We start from the raw sequence: 25724 nt of genomic DNA on the forward strand, positions 1-25724 counted from the left end.
TGTGAGAAAGTGAGACAAGAGGATCGCAGGTTCAAGGCCAGCCTCGGCAACATAGCAAGGCCCTCAGTAACTTAGTAAGACCCTGTTTCAAAATATAAAATAGAGCTGGATTACACTTGTAATCCCGGTACTTGGGAGGCTGTGACAGGAGGATTGCAAGTTCACGGACAGCCTCTGCAAGTAGTGATACTTTCATCAACGTAGAGAGGCCCTGTTTCAAAGTAAAAATAAAATAGGGCTGTGAGTGTAGCTCAGAGGTAGAACACACCTGTGTTCAGTCCCTCGTGATCACACACACACACACAAAAAAGTCACAAATGAAAGACTAAAGTAACAGAAACATCTCCCAGTGTAATATGGCTCCACGCAGAGCCCTGCTGTGCCCCTGGATTTCCCGGCTGAGTGTGGAGAGGGGTCTTCGCACAGCAGTGCAGCTGGCAGGATACGGTGTCTCTGCTGACCACACCTGAGCCTCCTCATTTCCCCACAGTCCAAGAAGCTGGTGAACTCAGTGGCAGGCTGTGCTGATGATGCCCTCGCCGGCCTGGTGGCCTGCAACCCCGACCTGCAGATCCTGCAGGGCCACCGCGTGGCCCTCCGTTCTGACCTGGACAGCCTCAAGGGCCGGGTGGCGCTGCTGTCAGGCGGGGGCTCTGGCCATGAGCCCGCCCATGCTGGTGAGTGGCCTGGGTGGGTGGGGTGGGAGGCGCTGGTGGAGTCGGCAAGCTCCTGGGAGAGCTTCAGTGCTGCCCTGAGGTGCAGGACAGACAGACCCACACAAAATCAAGAGCGGGCCTGGTTCCCACTTGCCCACTCCCTCAGGCTGCAATCCGGGGCCAGGCGCTGCCTCTCTGGGTCTTGGCTGCCACAACACTAGAAGCGTGAGATGGGACCAGACAATCTCCCAGCTCTTCCAGCCCTGAGAGTCGATGATTCCAGGAAGCCGCCTGGCCTTCCCGCCTCAGCCAGCCAGCCCCTCCAGGAAGCCTTCCTGACTCTCCCAGCCTAAAGCACAATCCCTCTTCTGCATCCCACCCTGCCATTTCCACACACGGAGAGTCATGGGTTTGTCCCCTGTTTGGTACCAGGGATGTGAGCCCTCCTTGAGAACTCTTGGAGGGCAGGGACGTTTGCTCTTGAGTGAGCCCGCAGTGTGCCTGGCGCTCTTCTGGGCACTAGGAGCCCAGCAGCGAACCAGACAAGCTCCTCCTTCCGTGGAGCTCATACCCTACTCCTGGCAACAGCCGCGTAGACACAGAAATGAACAAGATCGCTTCAGAGAGTGCTAAGGGACAAGCAGACTGTGGGACAGGGTGACGACCAGTGAGTCCCTGGGGAATGGTGACAGCTTCAGGATGCGACCCCAGGGGCACCTCTGAGAAGGGCTCAGCCACGTGAAGACCTGGGGGGACCTTTTAGCAAAAGCACGCGGGAGAGCTCACCCACTGTGGAGCCCGAGTGTGTGCGAAGCCCCAGTGACTGCAGGCACGGTCCTTAACAGCACCTTCCCTCCACCCTCCACTCTGCAGGCTTCATCGGGAAGGGGATGCTGACGGGGGTCATCGCAGGAGCCGTGTTCACCTCCCCGGCCGTGGGCAGCATCCTGGCAGCCATCAGGGCTGTGGCCCAGGCAGGCACAGGTCAGGCTGGACACAGGAGGGAGCACAGGGATGGGAGCCCTCCTTGAGGCGGGCGAGGGTAAGCACTGACGGTTCCTGCTGGCCGCTCCTGCAGCGGGGACCCTCCTCATCGTGAAGAATTATACTGGGGATCGGCTCAACTTCGGCTTGGCCCGGGAGCAGGCCCGGGCAGAGGGCATCCCTGTGGAAATGGTGGTCATTGGGGATGACAGCGCCTTCACTGTCCTGAAGAAGGCCGGCCGGCGGGGCCTCTGTGGCACAGTGCTCATCCACAAGGTGAGCCTCCCACCCTGACGCAAGCTGGCCACTCTTCCACTGGGCAGCACCTGGTGCCTGGACCTTCCCAGCCGCTCCTTCTCCCTGACCCAGGAAGCAGGTCCATCCCCTCAACCACCCAGCCCAGGAGATGGGCATTCTCCAGGCCCGGCCCTGGGTGGCCCCACCCCGCAGCCAGTCCGTGGCCCGTCCTGCGCCTCTCCCAGCTGCCTCTGCAGTGCACTCCTTCCTCCCACCTGGCCCTTGCTGCCCTCACTCCTGCTCACGTCTGTGGCCACCTCACCAGGCACCACCTGCTTCCTGCCCTCAGTCTATTCCCCAACTACCACTGACACGTCTTTTAAGAACATGTATCTGGCCAGTTCTCTGCCCACTGGAGACATCTTGGGTTCCAGAGCCAACCCGAGCCCTGGTCAGGTGCCCCCTACTGTCTCGTCTCAGCTCCCTGGCCCAGCTTCACCTCCCAGCAGCCCCATCATAGCAGGGCCTTGTGCTTGCCGCCCTGGCTCATCTCCACAGCTTTGTGCGCTGCGGCCTGGAAAGTTCTTTCCCTGGCCAGCCTCCTGTGGCTTTGCTAACTTCCGAGGAAGGCCGGCTCCCATGGTTCCTTGAGGAAGCTCTTCCTGATCTCTCCAGTACCCCAAGCCTGCCGGGCGCTCCTCCTCAGGGCACCTGCAGCCCCCTGTTGCATCCCCCCCATCTGCAGTTGCCACCTGCAGTAATGTTCACTGTATGTCTGCTTCCCCAGCCCCTCCCCAGACCGGCTCAGTCATCTTTTTCCTTTTCCGCACATACTAGATGCTTGGTAAAAATTGGGTGGGTAGGTAGGTGAGTGATGGGTGGGTGGGTAAAGTGAGCCAGAGTATATATTCTGTAAAGAAAGAACTCTCGGCCAAAACTCAGGAAACTGTTGGAGGTGGCGGCGCACGCTTGTAATGCCAGTACTTGGGAGGCTCAGACAGCGGGATTGCGGGTCTGTGGCCAACCTTAGCTCTTTAGGCCCTCCACAACTTAGTGAGACCCTGTTTCAAAATAAAGAATAAGAAATAGGGCTGGGGGTGTAGCTCAGAGGTAGATTGCCACTGGGTTCAATCCCCAGTTCTGTACCATCTAGAAAACAATGAGGAAACTGGCCACCAACTGGCCAGAACAAGTCGCCTCTGTTCTCTGGGCTTATCCCCCCCTTTTTTTGCAAATCCAGGGGCGTTGTACCTCTGAGCCACACCCACAGCCCTATTTTTTTACTCTTTATTTTTGAAACAGGGTCTCACTAAGTTGCAGAGAGCCTCACTAAGTAGCTGAGGCTGGCTGCAAACCCGCAATCCTCCTATCTCAGCCTCCCAAGTACTGGGATTACAAGCGTGCGCCACCACCACACCCAGCTTATTTTCCCATCTTTAAAGTCCCTTCTGCCTCAAACAGACCAGAATACTTGGAAGTTCTAGGCAGGTGGATTGTGGACGAGGGGAAAACACTCCTCAACCCCGAGCGTGAGGTCAGGTTGAGGGGAAAGTCCTGAGACGCCCTGCACTGTCCCCAACACCCTTCCCCGGGGCTCCCCCTGTGTGGCTGCAGGTGGCTGGTGCCCTGGCTGAGGCCGGCGTGGGGCTGGAGGAGATCACGAAGCGGGTGAGCGAGGTCGCCAAGAGCATGGGTGAGTGCCAGCCTGGGGTGGGGTAGGGCAGGTCTGGGACTGTCAGCCGCATGACAGAGGTGGTCATGTTATTCCCTGGTTGCTGAGGGAAACTGGGAGCCCCCAGGCTTGGTGCAGTGGGTACTAGCTGGGTTTTCTTTTATTACTGAGATGAAGGGTATGCGGCCTTGCTCAGAGAAGAGGATGCCCGTGCTTAGGCTTCCTCCAGAGGCACTGCCACTGCCTGCCCAGGGCCGAGAGCAGAGCCGCATCCTTCTCTGTCTCATTTCTCCTAGGCACCCTGGGGGTGAGCTTGTCCTCCTGCAGCGTCCCTGGTTCCAAACCCACCTTTCAGCTTGCAGCCGATGAGGTGGAGCTGGGCCTAGGTAAGCGTCTGGCCGCTTTGTCCAGCCATGCTGCTCCTTGCTCAGGGTCTGCCCATCCTAGGCCTGGGCCATCTGCCTGGTCTCTGCTCGCTGAGCTGCCCCCTTGGTGAGCTCAGTACACATAAGTGGGCCCTTGAGGGCCAGCCTGGCCTGACCCGCCTCACTGCTGCCTGCACAGCCGTCTACCCTGGGGCTCCAGCCACGCAGGGCTCTGTGCACACCCTTCCTCGCCTTTACTCACACTTCTAGTCCTGCCTGTGCCCAGGGGCAGCCCTTCTGTCAGGGTGTCCAGACGTCACCAGCCCACAGCTGTGGACTTTCCCCTTCCTCCCCTCTGCTTCCAAAGTGATGGCTGGTGTCGGCCTTCTGGGGCCTCACCGTGGCTGCCTCTGTTTAAAGCTACTTTGATTCTCAGCTGTCTCCACCACCATAGGTGAGCTTCCTGAGAGCAAAGACTGATTTTTTTATTTTTATTTTTTTTTAGTGTTGTTTTAGTACTGAGGATTGAACCCAGGGATATTCTCTGAGCAATACCCCCAGACCTATTTTATTTTTTATTTGGAAACAGGGTTTTACTAAGTTGTAGAAGGCCTCACTAAGTTGCCAATGCTGGCTTTGAACCTGTGATCCACCTGTCTCAGCCTCCCAAGTACTGGGATTACAGGTGTTGCCCCCAAGCCTGGCTTTTATTTTTCATTATTATGTCCATTGCTCATATGCCTAGTACCCAGTACCAAGCACTTAGTAATTTTTTTTTATGGTACTGGGAATGGAACCCAGGGACATTCTACCTCTGAGCTACACCCCCAGCCCTATTTCTATTCTTTATTTTGAAACAGAGTTTCACTGAGTTGCAAAGAGCCTTACTAAGTAGCTGAGGCTGTCTGCAAACCGAGATCCTCCAGTGTTAGCCTCCTGAATGCACAGTACCACCATGCCCAAATACTTAGTAAATTTTTTATTTTAAAAAAATGAGGAGTGAGCAGGATATTGTAGCACATGCCTGTAATCCCAGTACTTGGGAAGATTGCAGGTTTGGGGACAGCCTCAGCAATTTAGCCAGGCTCTTAGCAACATAGTGTCTCTCAAAAACTTAGCAAGACCCTGTTTCCAAATAAAATAGGGCTGGGGTGTAGCTTGGAGATAGAATGTTCTGGCTTGAGGGTAGAATGTCTCTGGGTTTAATTCACAGTACCAATAAATAGAACCCCTTTGGATTCAATCCCATTTTACTTACACACACACACACACACACACACACACTCACACTCACACACAAGGCGTGAATCCCCAGGCCCTGAACAAGCCAGCAGTGACCACATCTCTCTGCAGGGATCCACGGGGAAGCTGGTGTGCGCCGTGTAAAGGTAGGCAGACTTCTTGGCCCAGGGCCCCCAAGGCCAAGGCCCCCGAAGTGCAGCTGACTCTAGGCTCCCTCTGACAGATGGCAACCGCGGATGAGATTGTCAAGCTCATGCTCGACCACATGACGAGCGCCGTCAACGTGTCCCGCGTGCCTGTGCAGCAAGGTGAGTGGCCCGCTGTCCCGCTCCACTCTCCCTGCCCCGCTGGGCGGGGAGCAGCCGAGAGCCTCACGGGATGCCATGTCTACCCACAGGCTCCTCGGTGGTGCTGATGGTCAACAACCTGGGTGGCCTGTCATTCCTGGAACTGGGCATCATGGCTGATGCTGCTGTCCGCTCTCTGGGTGAGCCCACACTGGGAAGGGGACCCCATCCCTGTGAATCTGGGCATAGGAAAGCAGCAGAAGCAGGGTCCTGCAACGGCTCAGAACGTGGGCCGTGCTGTCACACAGCCCAGTTAAATCATCACTCTGCCTCTGAACAGCTGAGGACCTTGAGCCTGTTTTCTTGTCTATAAATTGAGAGAAATAGTAACACTACCGGCCTTCTAAGATGGTTGTGAAGATAAACTGAAACTAAGCCTATGTAACACACAGCACACTGTCTGGAATTCAGTAAATGAGACCTGTATTTATCCATCTGCCCTGTGAGAGCAGACATCTCCAGGGAGTGTGGTCATCTCCCTACTGACACCAGGCCCAGCCCCACCCATGGTCTCCTCTTCTGTGTGCTCTGGGGTGGGCTGGGCGTGGTGTGCCCGCCCCTCCCCATGGACTTCCATGCTCGCCTTGCAGAGGGCCGCGGAGTGAAGATTGCCCGAGCCCTGGTGGGCACCTTCATGTCAGCACTGGAGATGCCTGGCATTTCGCTCACCCTCCTGCTGGTGGATGAGCCCCTCCTGAAACTGATCGGTGAGACCCGGAGCCCAGGCTCAGCCAAGCCAGGCTCCTTGTCGCTGGGCAAGTCCCGCCAGGGCTGACCAGGACAGTTGGAGTTCAGACCCCCTGAGGCGCCCCTCAAAGCATCTCCATCCTTCTCCAGCCCTACCCTGACTCTGCGGGAGTTGGTACTGGGACTCTCCTCGGATCTGCTGACCTTCTCCCCGGGGACCCTCCATGCAGCCCCCATAAGGCTGGCGCTCACGACACGTTTCTCGAGGGGGACTCCCTCCCCCAGGGCCGGGGAAGCCAGGCCCCACTGATCCCCGGTGGGCCAGCTGTGTCTGAGCTTCCTCACTGTCCCTAGATGCGGAAACCACTGCAGCAGCCTGGCCTAACGTGGCCAAGGTCGCCGTAACTGGACGGAAGAGGAGCCGGGCTGCCCCCACTGAGCCCCAGGAGGCCCCTGATTCCACTCCTGCAGGAGGTACCAGCTCTGTCTTGGGGAAGGAGCAGGCATCCTCGGTGGCCCCGAGCTCTGACATGAGCCCTGGAGGGGACGGGTGTGCAGGAGCCCTAGCACCCATACCTCCTACACTGTGGGTCCCTCTGTCAGCGGCCTCTGCCCCACTGTCCTCCTTTGTAGGCGTGGCCTCGAAGCGGATGGTGCTTGTGCTGGAGCGGGTGTGCACCACCCTCCTGGGCCTGGAGGAGCACCTGAATGCCCTGGACCGGGCTGCGGGCGACGGGGACTGTGGCACCACCCATAGCCGTGCTGCCAAAGGTGGGTGCCTGGGACTCTCCAGGGTCCTGAAGTGGGCCGGTGTGGCATGCCGGACAATGAAACAGAACAATTTCCAAAATGCTTAGAGGACTGTCATGAGGTTGCCACCTTTTCCTTTGCCAAGTGAGATCATTCCCCAAACCCCAGCATCTAGTTAACCTCTTTTCCTAGAAAAAAGCAGCTTTGGGCTGGGTGGCTCAGTGGCAGAACACTTATCTAGTGTGCTTGAGGTGCTGGGTTCCATGCCCGGCACCCCCCAAAAAACAAAAAAAAGGACAAGGAGTTTCTTACACTACAAATGTGGGAGGTTGTTATCTCCAAAGAAAATGAAATCTTTTACAGTGAACAGTTAACTTAAGATTCATGCAAACTCACTCTGTAGTTGCTCTTAATTGTCCAGCACCATGCATTCAAAAAAGAAAAATGTATATTTTATCCCATGGCCAGGCCCTGCTTTTATCTCTGTGACTACAAGAGTGACCAGACAGAAATCACTGCTCTCAATAAACAATCAGTAAAACACGTAGGGTGTTAGTGCAGTGGGCTGGGGATGGAAAACAGACACCTCTGAAAACCTCACCACTGTCTGCAGCCATCCAGGGGTGGCTGAAGGAGGGCCCGCCCCCAGCCAGCCCTGCCCAGCTCCTCTCCAAGCTGTCTGTCCTGCTGCTGGAGAAGATGGGAGGCTCCTCTGGGGCGGTGAGTGCCGGAAGCCTCTGGGGCAGAAGGGCTGCAGGGAGGAATGGCGGCTCTGCTGGGCCCAGGCCAGCTTGTGTGCTTACATCCTGGTCCTCCCCAGCTCTACGGCCTGTTTCTCACTGCCGCTGCCCAGCCCCTCAAGGCCAAGACTGACCTCGCAGCCTGGTCTGTTGCCATGGATGCCGGGCTGGAGGCCATGCAGAAGTGAGCAGGAGCCAGGGTGTGCTGGGGGGGTGGTTGGCGGGTGTCACCTGCTCCCATCCAGGCCCCACCCCTACGGCCAGAGTGATTCCCTACAGAGAGTCTTGTCACTGTTTCCTGCCAGGTATGGAAAGGCCACACCCGGGGACAGGACTATGGTATGTACTTGGGCTGTGCTCCCCCACTCTTCTCCCTTTGAGCCTTCAAGCCCTGAAGGCCACCCTCTGGCGGGGCCTCTGCTCAGCGCCTCTCCCTCTCCTTGTCCAGCTGGATTCTCTGTGGGCAGCAGGACAGGAACTCCATGCCTGGAAGAGCCCAGGGGCCGATCTCTTCAAGGTCCTGACCAAAGCAGTCAAGGTGAGTGAGCTGGCCAGATCCCCAGGGCCTGACCCCCAGGGTGTAGACAGGCTTGGAGCCCCGGGCTCCCATCTCCACAGGACCTTGAAAAGCAATGAAACTTCTGTGCCTCCGTTTCTTCCTCTGTAAAGGGGAGATGAGTATCTGTATCACTGAGTTGCCGAGGGCCTCACTGAGTAGCTGAGGCTGTCCGCGAACCGCCATCCTCCATCTCAGCCTCCCAAATGCTGGTATTACAAGTGTGCGCCACCACACCCGGCTGAGAGACTGTTTTAAAATTTAAAAAGGGCCAGGGGAGCTCAAAGGCAGGATGCTTCTGGGTTCAATCCCTAGTACCTCTCTCTCTCTCACAGGAGGCAGTGAGGGGGCTGGAGACGGTGAGCCCCACAGGCCTGGGACATAGCAGGGCTTCAGCAAATGGTGGCCCTTCTCCACTAGTGGATGAGAAGCGGCCTCTCCACTGGGTGGCACAGAGAGGGTGCTGGCACCACTGGACAAGAGGCTCCTTGAGGGGCACACCTGTAACCTCAGTACTTGGGCGGCTGAGACGGGAAGGAGTGCAGGCTCAAGGCCACTCTCAGCAACTTAGCAAGTCCCTCAGCAGCTTAGTGACACCCTGTTTCAAAGAAAATTAATAAATTAGGGCTGGGGGTGGAGCTCAGAGCCCCTGGGTTCAATCCCTACCACCACCAAAAAATAAAAAAGTAGAGGCGCTCTGGTGGCCTGCCTCAAACCTCTGCCCATGCCTCCTCAGAGTGCTGAAGCTGCAGCTGAGGCCACCAAGAACATGGAAGCCGGAGCCGGAAGAGCCAGTTACATCAGCTCTGCGCGGCTGGACCAGCCAGACCCCGGGGCGGTGGCAGCCGCAGCCATCCTGCGAGCCATTCTGGAGGTCTTGCAGAGCCAGGGTGTGTGACTGCCCCTCGGCCGCAGCTCCCTCGCTGCTCTGCTGAGGTAGCCGTAGTCGCTTCTCTGCCTGCCAGCGCTCACCTCCCCTCACCCAGCCCAGGGCCTGTCCTGAGTTCTGCAGGAAATCCTCCACCAGGTCTCCAAAAACTACACCAAAGAGGCAGTCCTGAGCTGAACTGCACCTGCCGCCTGGGAGGGTGGAGTCCCTGCCCCTGCCTGTCCCTCCAGCTCTGGGCTTCAGGGATAAGGCATTTCTCTGAGCCAGAGTGGAGCCTGTCTGTGCTAATTGGTTTTAAGACTTCAAGCCTCCCCTGCTAAAGGGCTTCTGAACATGAAACCAAACCAGTGTGGAAAAGAAAGTTAATAAACCACAGTGAAGCCATAACACTACTGCCTCCTCCAGGGACCTTTGCCCTGACCACAGAGATCACGGGCCATCTGCCAGACAGCGCCTCACCACCTGCGTCCGCTCTGCTGGGCCGGGCTGGCTCACCATTCCTCTTCTTCCCACTGTATACACCACACTGGATGTGTGTAAGAGTGACAGAAAGGCTCTTCTTTCTTTTACCAAATTAACAATTTAGTGATTGAGAATCAGATGGACATTTAGGTCTTCAGAAGGAAAAGAAAGCACTGTGTTTTTTTTTGTTTTGTTTTGTTTTTTTTTTGCAGGTCTGGGGATGGAACCCAAGGGTGATTGACCTTCAAGCTACACCCCCTGCCCTATTTTTTATTCTTTATTTTGAAACAGGGTCTCACTGAGTTGCAGAGGGCCTAAGTAGCTGAGGCTGTCCGCGAACCGTGATCCTCCAGTCTCAGCCTCCCGAATGCTGGGATTACAAGCGTGCGCCACCATGCCCGTCTGGAAGCACTATATTCTAAGGCTGAGCTGTAGGTTAGAAACTGCAGCCACACCAGCCCCTAAGCCCTTCTAGAAAAATCACCGACGGCCCCTGGGCAAGCAGGAATGAATGGCTGCTGCGTGCCTGGTGCAGACACCGTGTACACACCTGGCACGTGCTCAGTGGAGAGTGCCTCACGGCACTGGCTGTGCACTCACATAGCCACGATTTGAAATCTGGCTGCTTTAAGCCAGCCACAGGAATCCTCGGCCTTTACTTGACCTTGGGATGTGTAAATCAGAAAGGCGCCATCTCTGGATGATCCAAATGAGCTGAGTGAGGCCAGGGGTCTGAGTGCTCGCCGCCCACCGGCGCCCCAGGCAGTGCACGCCAAGGCATGGCCCCATCCGTGCTGCAGGCTGGCATCAGCACACACGGTGCCTGTGCCCACGCCTGGCAAGGGGGTGGGCAGTAAGCAGTGGCCTGTGGATCCCAACTCTGCGTTTCCTGGCCAGACGAGCCCAGGTCAAGTACTTGTCCTTTTGTGTCTTATTTTCTGGATTATAAAACAGGAAACATTTCCTTCCTCATGAGACGAGCAAGTGACCAAAAGCCATTAACTATTAAGGACATCCACACATGCATGAATCACACACCATTCCAGACAGTAGTATGGACTTTTGGGCAGTCCTGTCCTGAGTCCTTGACAAGCTGCCCAGCGCTCACTTAACCTCAGGGTCATTTCAGCAGAGGCTTTGTGCTGTGTCCCTCTCCCCCAGCCACCAAACTCCTGTGTGGACATTCTCACCCCAGTGCGATGGGGCCACTAGACCGCGCAGTCTCATAGAGGGCCTGGTGGCAGGTGCCTGAAAGCCCGGTGCTTGGGAATTGAGACAGGTCTGCAGGTTTGAGGACAGTTTCAGCAATATAGTAAAGCTGTCAGCAACCTAGTGAGACCCTGTTTCAAAACAAAAAGAAAGGGGTGTGGCCTGAAGGTAGAATGCCCCTGGGTTCAATTCCCAATATGTAAAAATAAACAAAAAACATGACTAGTTTTATCATTGAAGAGAGGCCCTGATAGCTAGGCTTGGTGGCTCATTCCTGTAATCCCAATACCTGGGAGGCTGAGGCAGGAGAATTGCTGGTTCAAGACCAGCCTCAGCAACCTGGTGAGATTCTCAGTAACATAGCAAGATCCTATTTCAAATCAAAAATAAGAGCTGAGGTGTCTCTCCAACCTCCAGTAACCCCCCCCCCAAAAAAAGGCCCTGAAGCTGGGCATGGTGGTATGTCTATCTCAGTACTTAGGAAGCTGAGACAGGAGGATCACAGGTTTGAGTTCAAATTTTAGCAACTTAATGAGGCCCTCAGCAATTTAGCAAGAGCCTGTTTCAAAAAAATAAAATAGGCTTGAGGGTATGGCGCAGAAGTACAATGTCCCTGGGCTTAATCCCCAGTACCAAAAAAGAAGGGTAAGAGAAAGGTCCCAGAGAGCACTTTGTACTCTTCCCATATGTGCGGTCACGGGGAGATGAGCCGAGGAGGTGGGTCTCTCCACACCCCACACCTGCTGGTGCCTCGACCTTGGACCTCCAGCCTAATGTGCCGCTGGAGCCCCACAGCCCATGGCAGCTGTCACAGCAGCCTGACCGGACTAAGACAACTTTAGTTCTTAAAAACATATTTAATGGAAACCAAGCTTCAGACACAAGTGACATGTCCACTCCTGTGAACAGGGTGCTGGTGGAGACAGGTGTGTGGCAGTCATCCCGGTGTCAGTCCATTCACAGCCCTTCCCCAACATCTGGCTGTGGGCCCAGGTGGACAACCTGCCTGGCACCTGCCAGGGAGTGAACAGCTCTGCTCTCTAGGCCTTGTCCCTCCTGTCTAAGCACAGAGCGTGGAGCCTGCAGCCTGACCGCTTATTTGGATAAGGCACGGGATGTCAGCATTTGGGATGGGCCAGACTCCTCCCTCCCCACCAGCTTCCCCTCGGGAGAAGAGCAGAGCTCAGGCTCTACTCGCCACAGGAGCCTCAGACCAGATAAGCAGTGGCCGCGGGGCAGGGGCAGTGCCCTAGCGTGCAGCAGGGACGCTCCTAAAGGCAGCGTAACCACCACGGCTGTTGGCATGGGGCTCTGAACGATGGCTTGTTTCACAGTGGGCCCAAGAGGCTAGATCAAGACTCGGGGCCCTGGCAGGAGGGACGGCTGGGACTGCACAGGTGGGCAGGGAAGGAAGGCCACAAAACCTTTGCTACTCTCCACTCTTGGGACGTCTGGGAACAGGCTGCTTTTGGGAGAACAGGTTACCAGGGCTGCCTAACAGAGACAGGCATGTAAGTCACGGGGAAAGGTCTGGATCCAGGCTCCAGCTGTAGCAGCAGCTAGAAGAGGTGGAACCACGTGGTCACAATACACACAACACAGGCACAGCGATACAGAGCACCACAGCTCAGGCAGCCGGCCCCTGGCTCCTCCGCAGAGGCTGCTCTCACCGCCACCCTCCCCTTCAGCCAGCTCCGTGCCTCTGCCCAGCAGCACACTCAGGCAGGCAGGGCTGGCCACCTAACTGAAATGCAAGGCTCCCTGCCGGGCCACATCGTGGATTGCACTTGCGCCCCGGCTTTTCTGAGCTATTGGGATTTTCCACCACATCCTTAAAGAGTTTTTAGGGGAAAATCAGCAGGACTTGTTCAGAGCGAGCACGGTCTGGTGCAAAAGCAGAACCTGAGAAGCCCATGCCAGGAGCAAAGCCACCAAGAAAAGCAGATGAGCAGCAAGTGGCCGGAGGGAACGGGACACCGATGGGAGAAGCTTGGGCCCAGGTCCAAAGAAAGTCTGTTGGTGAAGCCAGCTGGGAGCCCGAGGTGGAACAGCGCTTCTGGGGGACGGACCACACCGCCGACTGCGCCAGGAGCCCCATCCCGTTTCACTCCCTGTCACACAACAGGGGCTGGAAAGAAGGCAGACGCTCGGTTAAGATGGCCCTGACTTGGAGAAGTCCCACCAAGCTGAGCTGTTCACACAGACCTCCGACCTGCAGGGCGAGCCCCGGACAAGCCACCACACCTGCGCCCCCAAATCCCTGAGCCTGGTATGTGCTCCATCTCCCGACAACTGTCAAAAGCCTGAGCGGCAAACAACAGACAGGACCCGCTCAAGCATCCACTAGCCTCACCCCGGAGCTGCCACCGAAGGCTTACACACCCACGCCACACCGAGCTCAGGCACCTCCTGGGGAAGGGAGAGCTGCCCCTCACCCCATGATGCCCAGGAATCAGGGGAGGGGAATTCTGGGAGGCCCTGAGCATACAGGCGAATGCTTGTTGGAACGTGCTGCTCTGGAGCCACCCTCACTCCACCTTCAGAGACTGGGCTTCCCAGCAGCCACCGGGCAGTCTTCCTGCCTGAGGCTTCCTGGGTGGTCCTTCTCTAGCCCTGCCCTACCCTGCCCCACCTGGGGATGGGGAAAGGCAGCCATACCTGTCTGTCGGTCAGGATCCCTGGCTCTGGGCGTTTCCAAGACGAAGCGAGGAGGACATAGAGAACCAGCAGCCCAAAGGCCACCACCAGCAGCCCGGTGCTGTTGGCAAAGACGGCCTCGCTGGGCAGGCTGGAGTAAGGCTTGGTGCCATTTTTCCTGAAGACGATAAAACAACGTAGGCCCTTGAGACTTCTCCACCTGTTTTTAACCAGGGGGAGACTGGATGCCACTAAGAGAGGGAGAGAAAGTCTTGGGGCTACTTGTGGCCTGGAATTTTAACACACTTCCTAAGTCCCTGCCACAACGCACATCTGTAAAATGCTTTTAACCTATGAGGAAAAGCAGCTCAGAGTGGTGAAATCATCTCACCTGAAGTTACATAACTATGATCTAAACCTAGGGCTAGCCTCCACCTCTCTGCTTTCCACCCCCCCCCCCACCACCACCTCCAAAAGCTCAGAGGAACTACAGCCTGGCCGCTCACCTCACCCGGGCCCTGCTGCTTCCTGGCTGTGTGTTCTTAGCAAGTTCCTTCCCCTCTCTGTTGTTTCGCTCACTTGTAAGTGGTAGTGACATCAGCACCAATGTTGATGAAGGGGCTAGATGTAAGGTAGTTACAGTAGGTGGTAAGTCAATGATGCTTGATAAATATGTGCTGACCAATTCACTAATCTCAACTTAAAGAAAGACCGATTTCCCCACCTGCCAGACCTGGATGGTAGGTGGGTCCTATGATCATAAAAGTTTTTTTTTTTTTTTTTTTTTTTTTTTTTTGCGGTATTGGGGCTGGAACCCAGGTGCATTCTACCTCCCAGCCCTATTTTTTATTATTTCAAAATAGGGTCTCACTGAGTTGCAAAGGGCCTTGCTAAGTAGCTAAGGCTGTCCTCGAAGTGCAATCCTCCTGTCTCAGCCTTCCGAATGCTGGGATTACAGGCGTGCGCCACCACACCCAACTTAAAGGTTATCTTCTGACGATTCCATTGGCTCCCCTCTGTCTTAAAGCTGGGGACCCCATAACACTCACAAACTGAAGAAAAGCTTCTCATTGATGCCGGAAATGACAGATGAAATGGACAGAGAGAGGACGGAGGCTCCAAAGAACACGTGGATGGGCTTCAGGAGGCTGCGCAGCCACAGGGATGCCCAAGGCAGGAGGAAGATGGCGAAGCCCAGGAGCCACTGTGGACACAAGTGAGAGGCCCTGACGGCACTGCGCATGACCAGAGGCGCCCCCCCCACCGCCCCCGCACCGCCTGTCCCTCGGCTCCTTTCCCAACTCAAATGCTCCCGCAGGCGTGGCCCCACACGCCTCACCCCTCACGGTGGTCTGTCCATTTCTATTACACAACCGACAAGAACTACACAAAACACTTAGCTACGATCCTCTCCCAGCAGGACTGTAACAAACCCGCTAGCTCAGCTGCTTCCGCCAGCGCCCCCTTAGAAATTCCGGTCTGCTACCGGACTGACATCAGAATACAGAAGCCACTTCCGGAATTGCTCCTGGCTCAGAGGCGGGAGAGGGAAAGCAGAAAGGAGCTGGCCGATTCCTCGGCACGGTCCATGCTGTGACAAAGCTGGCCCGGGGGTGGGGGGGACAGGATCAACGTGGCAGCCACCAACCTCCCGCAGCCTCGGATCTGCCAAGTCTAGGGGAACGCCCTGCAGGACCCTCTCCAGGCAATGAGCAGAGGGAATATGTGGAGCCGATACAAAGTGAAGCCCCAACTGGGGCCCAAGGCTACCTTGACCTGGCCGTGCGAACCCAGAGGAAGGCGGAGAGAACCCACCTGGCCGGCGAAGAGGATGACGGTGGTGATGCCCAGCCAGCTGTGCAGGGAGTAGAGGTTGGCAATGCGTGAATGGTTGTGATATTCAAAGACGGCAACCAGCCCCAAGACAGTGAGGATGAAGGCCACCAGGTGCAGGGCTGCGTGCAGGACTTTCCAGGGCAGCTTGGGCCCCACCCAGGACAGGGGCAGGCGGTACACCAGCGACGCTGCAGGACAGAGCAGGGCCGGTCAGCCTCCCTCCTTTGTGCTCAATCACACCTCGGGGGAATCGCCGGCACAGCCAACACATGAGGAAGGAGGAGATGCTAGGAAGTTGGTATCAACGCCTCGGCATCGTCTACCCCGCCAGATGTGGGACAGCAGTTGGCCATGGAGGGAGGACAGTGGGGCCAGTTAAAGAGGGAGGAACAGCCAGGAGTGGTGGCGCATGCCCGGTTCCCCAGGAGGCTGAAGCAGCCTGGCCAATGTAGAGAGACCACGTCTCAAAAAGAAGTAAAAGGAGTCGGGCGTGGTGGCGCACGCTTGCAATCCCAGCATTCGGGAGGCTGAGACCTGGAGGATCACTGTTCGCGGACAGCCTCAGCTACTTAGTGAGGCCCTCTGCAACTCAGTGAGACCCGGTTTCAAAATAAAGAATAAAAAATAGGGCAGGGGGTGTAGCTCGGAGGTCAAATGCCTCTGGGTTCCATCCCCAGACCCGAGGAAAAATAAATAAATAAATAAAAGGGCCAGGAATGTAGCTCAGTGGTAGAGCGCTTGCCTAGCATGCGTGAGGCCCTTGGTGTGATTCCCAGCATGGTGAGAAAAAGAAAAAAATATATAGGCATTCAGATATCAGGTCAGAGACAATACAGGTCAACAGCCAGGCTTTGTCTCTTAGTTGCTTTTTGTTTTCTTTCGTGTGTGTGTGTGTGTGTGTGTTACTGGGAATTGAACCCAGGGCATTCTACCTCTAAGCCTCATCCACTCCAGGCCTGCCTATTTACTTACTTACTTACTTACTTTTTTATTTATCTGAACCAGTCTTGCTAAGTTATAGCTTGCTGGCCTTAAACTTGCGATCCTTCAGTCTCAGCCTCCCAAGTAGTGGGATTATAGGCATGCACAACCATGCCCAGCTAGCCTGCCTCCTTCTTGTAAGTAAAGTTTTTGTTTGTGTGTTTGTGGTACGGAGGTTGAACCCAGAGGCTGTGTACCTCTAAGCTACACTCAGCCCTATTTTATCTTTTTTTTTTTTTTTTTTTTTTTTTGCGGGTCTGGGGATGGAACCCAGGGGCATTTGACCTCCAAGCTACACCCCCTACCCTAGTTTTTATTCTTTTATTTTTTGAAACTGGGTCTCACTGAGTTGCAGAGGGCCTCACTGAGTAGCTGAGGCTGTCCGCGAACCGCGATCCTCCAGGTCTCAGCCTCCCGAATGCTGGGATTACAAGCGTACGCCACCACGCCCAGCTTCTATTTTATCTTATTTATTTATTTTTGCCGGTCTGGAGATGGGACCCAGGGGTATTAGACCTCTGAGCTATACCTCCTGCCCTATTTTTAATTCTTTACTTTGAAACAGGGTCTCATTAAGTTGCAGAAGGCCTCACTAAGTTGCTGAGGCTGTCCGCAAACCACGATCCTCCGGTCTCAGCCTCCTGAATGCTGGGATTACAAGCGTGCGCCACCATGCCCAGCTATCTTATGTATTTCTTGTCTTCATAATACTGGGGATTGAACCCAGGGGCATTCTACCTCCAAGCTACATCCCCAATCCTATTTTTTTTTTCTTTATTTTGAAACAAGGTCTCACTAAGTTACAAAGGACCTCACTAAGTAGATGAGATTGACTCTGAACTTGTGATCCTCCTGTCTCAGCCTCCCAAGTACTAGGATTACAAGCATCCACCACCATGACCAGCTCCAATTTTATTTTGACTTGAAACAGGGACTCATTAAGTTGCAGAGAGTTTCATTAAATTTGTGAGGCTGGCCATGAACCTGCGATCTGGGGGCTGAACCCAGGGCCTCACACAAGCTATGCAAGAAGCTCTACCACTGAGCTATATCCCCAGACCTTTTTATTCTTATTTTATGCTGGCCTTGAGCCTGCACTCCTCCTGCCCGGGCCTACCGATTAGTTGGGATTACAGGCGTGCGCCACCATATCAGGCCTGTGTGCATATTCTCTGTGGCTGCTCTTATCATGGCAGAATTGAGTAGCTGCAACATAGATTACGTGGCTTACAAAGCCTGAAATATTTACTACCTGGCCCTTGAAAGAAAGTTTGCTGGCCCCTGTCCCAGTGCACCTGTGACCCTGCCCCTCTGAGATGCCCCACTCCTACCACTTCTCCAAAATAACATCTGGACCTAGTGACAGCCCAACCTGCTCTACCCCACCCGCCCCGGGCCCGACACTGACGAGGCCAGCCTTGGCAAGGGGACGCGCTGCTCTGTCCAGGCCCACCATGCCACCCGCGCCCACGTCCCACTCACCAGCTCCATAGAGCACCACCATGCCAGAAACCATGAGCACCGGGTGCCAGTTGAACATGTGCAGGCTGCCATCCCAGGCAAAGCCGCCGTGCCAGGACTGCATCCAGTAGGCAGTGAAGAGGACGCACATGGAGCCCAGGGACCCCAGCGCAAGGCAGGACATGGTAAACCACCCTGAGGCCATTGTGATGAAGAGGTCCTAGAAGAAGCAGACGTCACATGTCCCCACTGGCTCAGGAGCACCCCACGCTGGCTCAGGAAATCGCACTGACCTTCCTCTTGGCATATGGGACGGAATCTTTTTTTTTTTTTTCCAGTTCTGGAGATGGAACCCAGGGTCATTCAACCACCGAGCTACACCCCCTGCCCTGTTTTTTATTCTTTGTCTATCTCACTAAGTTGCAGAGGGCCTCACTAAGTAGCTGCGATTGTCCACAAACTGCGATTCTCCGGTCTCAACTTCGCAAATGCTGGGATTACAAGCGTGCACCACCATGCCCTGCTGGACGGAATCTTTTTGCTTCAGTTCTCCTGCCATCTGCCTGGGTACCACCCCCATGAGGCTTTTACGGCCAGGTGGCTCCATCTCTGGTTATGAGCAACAAGTGCGGCCTCACCCGGCACCTGGCCACGCACAGAGCAACGAGCTTGGGGCGAACCTGAATGCCAGGGCCCAGGCCTAGAACGCTGAGGAAGACCACATGGTAAAGAGTCACTCCCTAGCTGAGCGTAGTGGTGCACACTTATAATCCCAGCGCTTGGGAGGCTGAGACAGGAGGATCACAGGTTCAAAGCCAGCCTCAGCACCTTAGTGAGGCTCTCAGCAACTAAGTGAGACCCTGTTTCCAAATAAATATAAAATAGGCCTGGAGGTATAGCTCGGAGGTAGAAGGCCCCTGGGTTCCATCACAGTACAAAAACAAACAAACAAACAAACAAACAAACCCAGGCCAGATCACAAAGAACCTGACTTCCAACATAAGGAAGCCAAAAATCAGTCCGAAAGGGACAAAACACTACAGGCTAGGAGCAGAAGTGTTTCAGATTTCAGAGCTCTTTGGACTGTGGAGTATGTGCATACTGCTTATTTTGGACATCCTGCTGATCAACATTTTTTAGATTTCAAGCCGGCATGATGGCACATACTCGATTTCCCAGCTATTCCAAGTCTGATGCAGGATGATCACAAGTTTGAGGCCAGTCTGGGCAACTTGGTGAGACCTTGTTCCAAAAATAATATTGCCAGGCGTGGTGGCACACGCTTGTAATCCCCGCGCTTGGGAAGCTGAGACGGGAGGATCGCACAGGTTCGAAGCCAGCCTCAGCTACTTAATGAGGCCCTCAGCAACTTAGTGAGGCCCTGTTTCCAAATAAAATAGAAAATAGGTCTGGGAGTATAGCCTGGAGGTAGAAAGCCTCTGGGTTCCACCCCCAGTACCACAATAATAATAATAATAATAATAATAATAATAATAATAATATGAAAAAGGGCTGTAGCTCAGTGGTAGAGTGTACCTGGGTTCAGTCCTCAGTACTGTGCAAAAAAAGAAAAAGAAAAAAGGAAAGTTCTTCCCCCCGAGATGGTGAACTCTGTGGGGATAATGCTCACTGGGGCCCTGAGCTCAGGCCTCCACCTGAGCTTTCATAATCCACTCTATGACTTTTTTATTGGTACCAGGGATTGAACCCAGGCGCCTTCTATCTCCAAGTTACACCCTAGCCCTTTTTAATCTTGAAACAGGGTCTCCAGGAGTTGCTGAGGGTCTCATTAAATTTCCAAGGCTGACCTTGAACTTGCAATCCTTCTGTTTCAGCCTTCCAAGTACTTGGATTACAGGTGTGTGCCACCACACCCAGTTCTACTCCACTGAATGTCACCCTTCAGCTGTCTCTAAGACTGAGACTTCTGCTTTCTCATCCTCTGGGGAAAGCCCAGAAGAGAAAAGAGGAAACAAGAACTCATGGTCTAGAAATCAAGGAGGTTATTTTAAGATTTCCATATGTACTTGGTAAACTCAGAAACCAACTTTGGTTTCAGGCCCGTTGAATGCTTACGCCCCCGAGTAGCTGGCTCTCAAATGCCAGGCAAGAGGCTGGGGGTGTAGCTTGGTGGGAAAGCACTTGACTAGCATGTGTGAGCCGCTGGCTTCCACGCCCAGTACGGGAGAGGGGGAGGCAAGGCCAGGCAAAGGACAAGACTAGCTCCGCTTCCAGCAAACCTGTGGGCAGCCTGGGTCCAGACTTCCAGGCAGTCACACCCTGTCCAGTGGACTCACACTAAAAAGGTAATCATGTGGCTTCCTGCAGTTGTGGTCCCTCACTCCGAACCAGCTAACAAAGAGAAGAAATAACCAACAGCTCCCGAGGAGAGACAACATCGGATTCATCACCTTTAGACTCAGCAGTCGTCTGGCAGAGGGGCAGCCTGGACTCCAATTCTTACAAACTGGGCACTTTGAGCCAAACGCTTAGCATCCGCAGGACTTGCTCTCATCTGAAAGGAAGGCACACAGTAAGAAAACGATTTACTGGACACTAGCCACGAGCAGTAGAACCGTCCACACGATCCCATTCACTCCTTTTGACAACCTTGTAAGGAATACCATCCTGATCTTATACAGAAGGAAACTAGGGCTCCAAATGACTGAGAAACTAGAAATAGGACGCAATAGGAGGGCAGGGAGTTTTGAGCCCCTGTCTGTTTTTCTTCGAGGCCAGTAGCCTATACTTCTCCTCAACCTCAGATTGTCAGAGCAAGTGAGAAAATGTAGGTAAAGGCATTGTGAGATCAAGTATTACAACTTTTCTATGATAGCAGTAACTATCATAGAAGTTTATCCTAACTTAAAAAAAAAAAAAAAACCTGGAAGCTGAGTGTAGGAGCATATGCCTGTAGTCCCAGCTACTCAAGAGCTAAGGCAGGAGGTTCACTTGAGCTCAGGAGCTCATCCACAATCACACACCTGGGGCTCATGGTCCTGGTACCTGCCCAAGCCTCTCAATAGCTTTGATTACATACCAGGCCAGGTAGCCACCTAACTGGGAACAAACACTGGCCTCTCGCGAGGTGTTTCAGGTTAGCGGTGATCTCTGAGAAAGGTCCAAGGGCCCAGAAAGAAAAACCAGCTTCTTTGAGAAAGGCTGGCAGGTGATAATCACCAGCTTCATGACTCAACTACTGAGCTCAGACTCCCTATCCAACCTCAGAACTGCCTCCTCAACTCCTACTTGGGCAGAGAAAAGTTTCAGATCATCAGGAGTTTGGCTAACGCACCCTCTACTATGGTGAAATGTTCAGTCAGCATTAAGGAGCTCTTGGTCAGCAGTCTCCAACCCTTTGATAATCTCTGACATTTTTTCCCCTTGTAAAAGGGAAAAGGAAATATAACACAAAGCAGACTGTATCTACAGCCTTAGAAGTCCCGGATTTCTGCTCCAAGACAGACTTAGAACAGACGTCGGGACACTTTCCTGACAGAGGACAGGAAAGCCATACTGCTCTACCCACAGAACACAAGCAAGCCCTCCTTCCCGAGAGAAAGAGTGCATGCACAGTGCACACAAAAGGGGAAAAGGAAGAACAAAATCAAAATTATATGCCAATGTCGAGAATGTGCTGTTATTGTTCTAAGAGCGCAGGCTGGGCTCGGACTCAGGATTTGTTCTCATTCTGCTCCCACTCTGCAAAGCCTGATTTTTGAGCCGGGCGTGGTGGCGCACGCTTGTAATCCCCGCGCTTGGGAGGCTGAGACAGGAGGATCGCACGGGGTAGAAGCCAGCCTCAGCTACTTAGTAAGGCTCTCAGCAACTGAGTAAGACCCTGTTTCCAAATAAAATATTTTAAAAAAAAGGTCTGGGAGTATAGCCCAGAGGTAGAAAGCCTCTGGGTTCCACCAAAAAAAAAAAAAAAAAAGAAAAAGAAAAAAGAGATCTGCAAAGCCTTATTTTAAGGCAGGGGTGGCAGACTCTTTTACAAGCACCAGATAATAAATATTTCTGGGTATAGTCTTGGCCACAACCATGTCATCCATTATGCTGATGTTAGAAAATACTTAGCAAATGAGCCTATGTTCCAGTAATACGGAAATCTGAGTTTCATATGATTTTCACATGTCACAAAATATTGCCCTTTTAATTTTTTTCAATCATTTACACATGTAAAATCTACTCAGGCAGGCCAGATTTGGTCTGTGAGTTCCGATTCATTGACCTAGTCTTCAGTCTACTAACCTAATATTTTCCTCCCTTCCTTGGCAAAAAAGATTCTCCTAGGCTGGGCTAAACCAGGATCAGGCCCAGAGCTAAGAAAACAGGGTCTCATCTCATTCATCAGCTCTTTATCTTAGAAAACAAAAACAAACAACAACTCTATTTCAAACTCTTACAATGTAACTCTTATAATTTACAGTCACCAACAGACTTAAGGAACAGAAAGTCAGCCTGTTGCTTCCCCATCACAGATGGAGAGACTTTAAGAATCCTGAAACCCAGGCTTTGAGTTCAAGACAGACTCAATACCTCATCTTACAGAAAGTCAAAAACACTACAAAGTGACTTGCAGTCACTCTTCAGCTCCCAGGACTCACTTCCAAAGGCAGTTTCTGTAATGTCAGGGCTCTCAGGAGCGCGCAGCCCGACATTCCAGCCTAGAGGTAAATAAACAAAGTCCTCCGGAGCACCAAAGATCACAGACCCATCCTTCGCTGTGTCAGATCTAACCATTCCGGGCACCCGGAGCCGACTCTCAACACCTCTGATGGGTGCCTGCTCCCAGAAAAGTCGCGGTGAAAAAAGGGTGTGAGGACCTCCGCTTGCTTTTTGCGTTTGTGCCTCTTAAAACCTGTGTAAACAAGGGCGCGGAGAACCGTGTCCATTTCCTAAGAGAGAAAGCTGAAGCTGCCTGGGGGGTCGAGAGCCAGAAGCTAGGTAGGAGCGGAGCCAGCACTCTCCCTGCCCGAGCTCTGTCTCCAACCCCGATCCTTCGACTCCCAGCCCGGGCTCCTTCTCACCCCGGACCACAGTGGGACGCCCCGGGGCCGGGGTGTCGGGACCCGCCTCTCGCCGCCCGAGCTGCCACTCCTTAGGATCTTGGAAATCCGAGCTGGGACTCGGAGGAGCCCGCCTTCGGCTTGGCACGGCTGCCCAGGGAGCCCGCGCGCGCGCTTATAGGCTGGCGGCACTTCCGGTCGCGCGCGCGGCCGCCTGGGAAATGAAGTCCGGGGCTGAGGCGCTTCCGTCCCCGAGCGCCCAGAAGCCGGGCGCCGACCCGGGTTCCCGGTGGCGGTTCTCCCCCACGCCCCGAGGCCAGACCCCAGGAGCGTCGGGAGCAGAAACGTTTGGGTCGATGCCAGGCCTCCCACCAGGGCCTGGCCCGCGGCGAGGTGCCGACGCCATGCGTGGGCGCCTCGGCCGGCACAGGCGAGGCGGGCGAGCGCAACATGGCAGCCGGCTGGCCCAGGCCCCCGGCCGCGGAGCGCGCGCCCGCCGCCGACTTCCGGAACTTAACGCCGGCTTCCGGAAACGGGTGGCGTCCCCATGACAACCGACGTCGGCTCCGGGAGGTGAGAGCGGATGAGGAGCGGTAAGGGACCAGAAAGCACAATTTTTGTCGCTGTCGTTTTGGGTTGTCTGGACACTTTGCTGAGACGACCCTAGTTTTAAGTGGATTGGGAGGGGCGAGGAGAAATTCCCGAGGAACAAAGGGAAGGCGGAGGGCGGGAGGATCTTTCCCTGCGCATCACCAGCGCTCCACACCCGAGGGCTGAGCATCCACGGAGGCAGACGACGTGTGTTCCTAGGGACGGAGCGTCATAACAGCCCTCGCGGAGGCCGGAGAACGGGGCGTTCGGCCTCACCCCTAGTCAGGAATCCCCGCTCTGCTCAGCCGACGTGGTGTCCTTACTGAAGCTTGGAGATTCTTTCCTACCGTGCAGAGTTGTTGCGAGGATTAAAGGACATTATCTTAAGAGTGGGCCCTGGTGCGGGTACCTAGGCAATAGCTCTCAATATTACTTAATGAATGAGAAAGCCCAGAGCAGCCACGTCCACACATCCAGTAAGGCGGGACTCTCCGCCAGGTGAGGAGGTGAGGAGGGGGTCGGAGCCTTGCACAACCCCTATTCAGAACGGGGATGCTAAGCTCTAAAATGTCAAGACAGTCCTAGGATTAAGGAAAGCTATAGCCGGGCGTGGTGGCGCACGCTTGTAATCCCCGCGCTTGGGAGGCGGAGACAGGAGGATGGCGCTGGTTTGAAGCCAGCCTCGCTGGCCTAAGAAACCCTGTTTCCAAATAAAAAATAGGTCTGGGAGTGTAGCCCGGAGGTAGAAGGGTTTCCAGGAACCCCAGTACCACACACAAAAAAGGAAGGCTATAAATATGAACAGTTCAAAAATTATGAAACATTGTACATATAACACTTTAAAGTATTTGGAAATTGTGTGGTGTGTGTGTGTGTGTGTGTGTGTGTGTGTGTGTGTGTGTTGCTGGAGGTTAAACTTAAACTCAGGGGCATTCTAACTCCTTGCTATATCCCAGCCCCATTTTATTTTTTTATTTTTTTAAACAGGGTCTCTCTAGATTGCTGAGAGTCTAGCTAAGTAGCTGAGGCTGGCCAGGAACCTATGATCCTCAAACATGCACCACCACGCCCAGCCTGGAACAAATATACCTGCGTGTGTGTGTGTGTGTGTGTGTGTGTGTATTATATTTACACACACACACACACACACGTATATGTTTTTTTTTTTCTTTGCGGTACTGGGGATGGAACCCAGGGACATTCTACCTACAAGCTACACTCCCAGTCCTATTTTTTCTTCTTTATTTTGAAACAGGGTCTCACTGAGTTGCAAAGGGCCTCACTAAGTGCTAGCTGAGGCTGTCCACGAACCTCGATCCTACTGTCTCAGACTTCCAAATGCTGGGATTACAAGCGTGCGCCACCACGCCCAGTTTTATTCTTTATTTTGAAAGGGAGTCTCACTGAGTTACAAAGAGCCTCACTAAGTAGCTGAGGCTGTCCTCGAACCGCGGTCCTCCCGTCTCAGCTTCCCAAATGCTGGGATTACAAGCTTTAGATATATGTATATTTTAAGGGTATTCATTAAAGTCAAAGAGGGACATGATATGCAGTGTGCACACCGTTTCCTCTTAGCTCTTTCTTCCTGCAGCACTTCACACTGCTACTGGGTAGACATCTATTCTATCTAGTTATATAGCAATGTACCAAATATGTAGGAGGCAGCTTAGTGCAGTCCTTAAAAGTAGACCCTAAAGGCGGGCGTGGTGCTGCACTTTGTAATCCCAGCATTTGGGAGGCTGAGACAGTAGGATTGTGCAGGTTTGAAGCCAGCCTCAGCTACTTACTGAGGCCCTTTGCAACTCAGTGAGTGCCGGGGTCCAGCCCTAGCAGAGTCGGGGTTCATGTGAAGGTGAGGGGAAACCGAGGCCGATGAGAGAAGACGCCACACGAGTCAGATTCAATCTTCTCCCTTTTATTCAGGAGTTCTTACAACTTTTATACTTTTTTGTCGGCAGAAAAGCAAGTGCATAGTCATGCAAGCAGGATCTTCAGGGACAGGAAATATTATTTACACACATCAGGGCGGGTGTCAGACATTTAATTAGTCACCGTGTGCTTTGTCTCACTTTATAAAGCTGACTCAAACCTGATCTGATACAGTGGCTCTAACTAAGGTCTGCTTGAACTTAATTTTTGGCCCAATAACTTTATCCTGGGGCTTTGCTGCCTGAGTCTCTCACAAGCCGCTGCCCACCAGTTTTAGTCATAATGTTTATACATAAAATTCCAATTATACATGTTGATCCAAATAATCCTAAAATAAATTTTTGAAGAAAGGAATGCTAGACGTACTTCATGGGGGATCTACGCCTTTGCGGGTCCCCTGATCGAGCTTTCTCAAGATCCGCATGATATGCGGTAGCAAGTGAGACCTAGTTTCAAAGTAAAGAATAAAAAACAGGGGTGGGGG

General features: G+C 53.8%; 2 protein-coding genes across 2 annotated transcripts; one reads left to right on the forward strand and one right to left on the reverse strand.

The window, feature by feature from the left end:
- Positions 1–496: 496 nt before the first annotated feature.
- Positions 497–9134, forward strand: TKFC (triokinase and FMN cyclase; the record flags this gene model as incomplete). The annotated part of the gene is made up of 16 exons (XM_080709757.1): positions 497–677; positions 1530–1640; positions 1735–1916; positions 3492–3570; positions 3846–3935; positions 5268–5302; positions 5380–5464; positions 5554–5643; positions 6094–6210; positions 6545–6664; positions 6824–6961; positions 7554–7660; positions 7761–7864; positions 7986–8019; positions 8129–8218; positions 8973–9134. Exons 2-16 carry the CDS (start codon positions 1547–1549, stop codon positions 9132–9134), a joined length of 1527 nt encoding a protein of 508 aa, XP_080565883.1. The 5' UTR covers positions 497–677; positions 1530–1546.
- A 3143-nt stretch (positions 9135–12277) lies between these two features.
- CYB561A3 (cytochrome b561 family member A3) lies at positions 12278–17916 on the reverse strand (the record flags this gene model as incomplete). Its single annotated transcript, XM_080709405.1, has 5 exons — positions 12278–12355; positions 13455–13611; positions 14483–14637; positions 15249–15457; positions 17733–17916. 5 exons carry the CDS (start codon positions 17914–17916, stop codon positions 12278–12280), a joined length of 783 nt encoding a protein of 260 aa, XP_080565531.1.
- Between the last annotated feature and the right edge of the window lie 7808 nt (positions 17917–25724).

The sequence above is a fragment of the Muscardinus avellanarius genome (genome assembly GCF_963383645.1).
Source record: "Muscardinus avellanarius genome assembly, chromosome: 1".
Lineage (NCBI taxonomy): Eukaryota > Metazoa > Chordata > Mammalia > Rodentia > Gliridae > Muscardinus > Muscardinus avellanarius.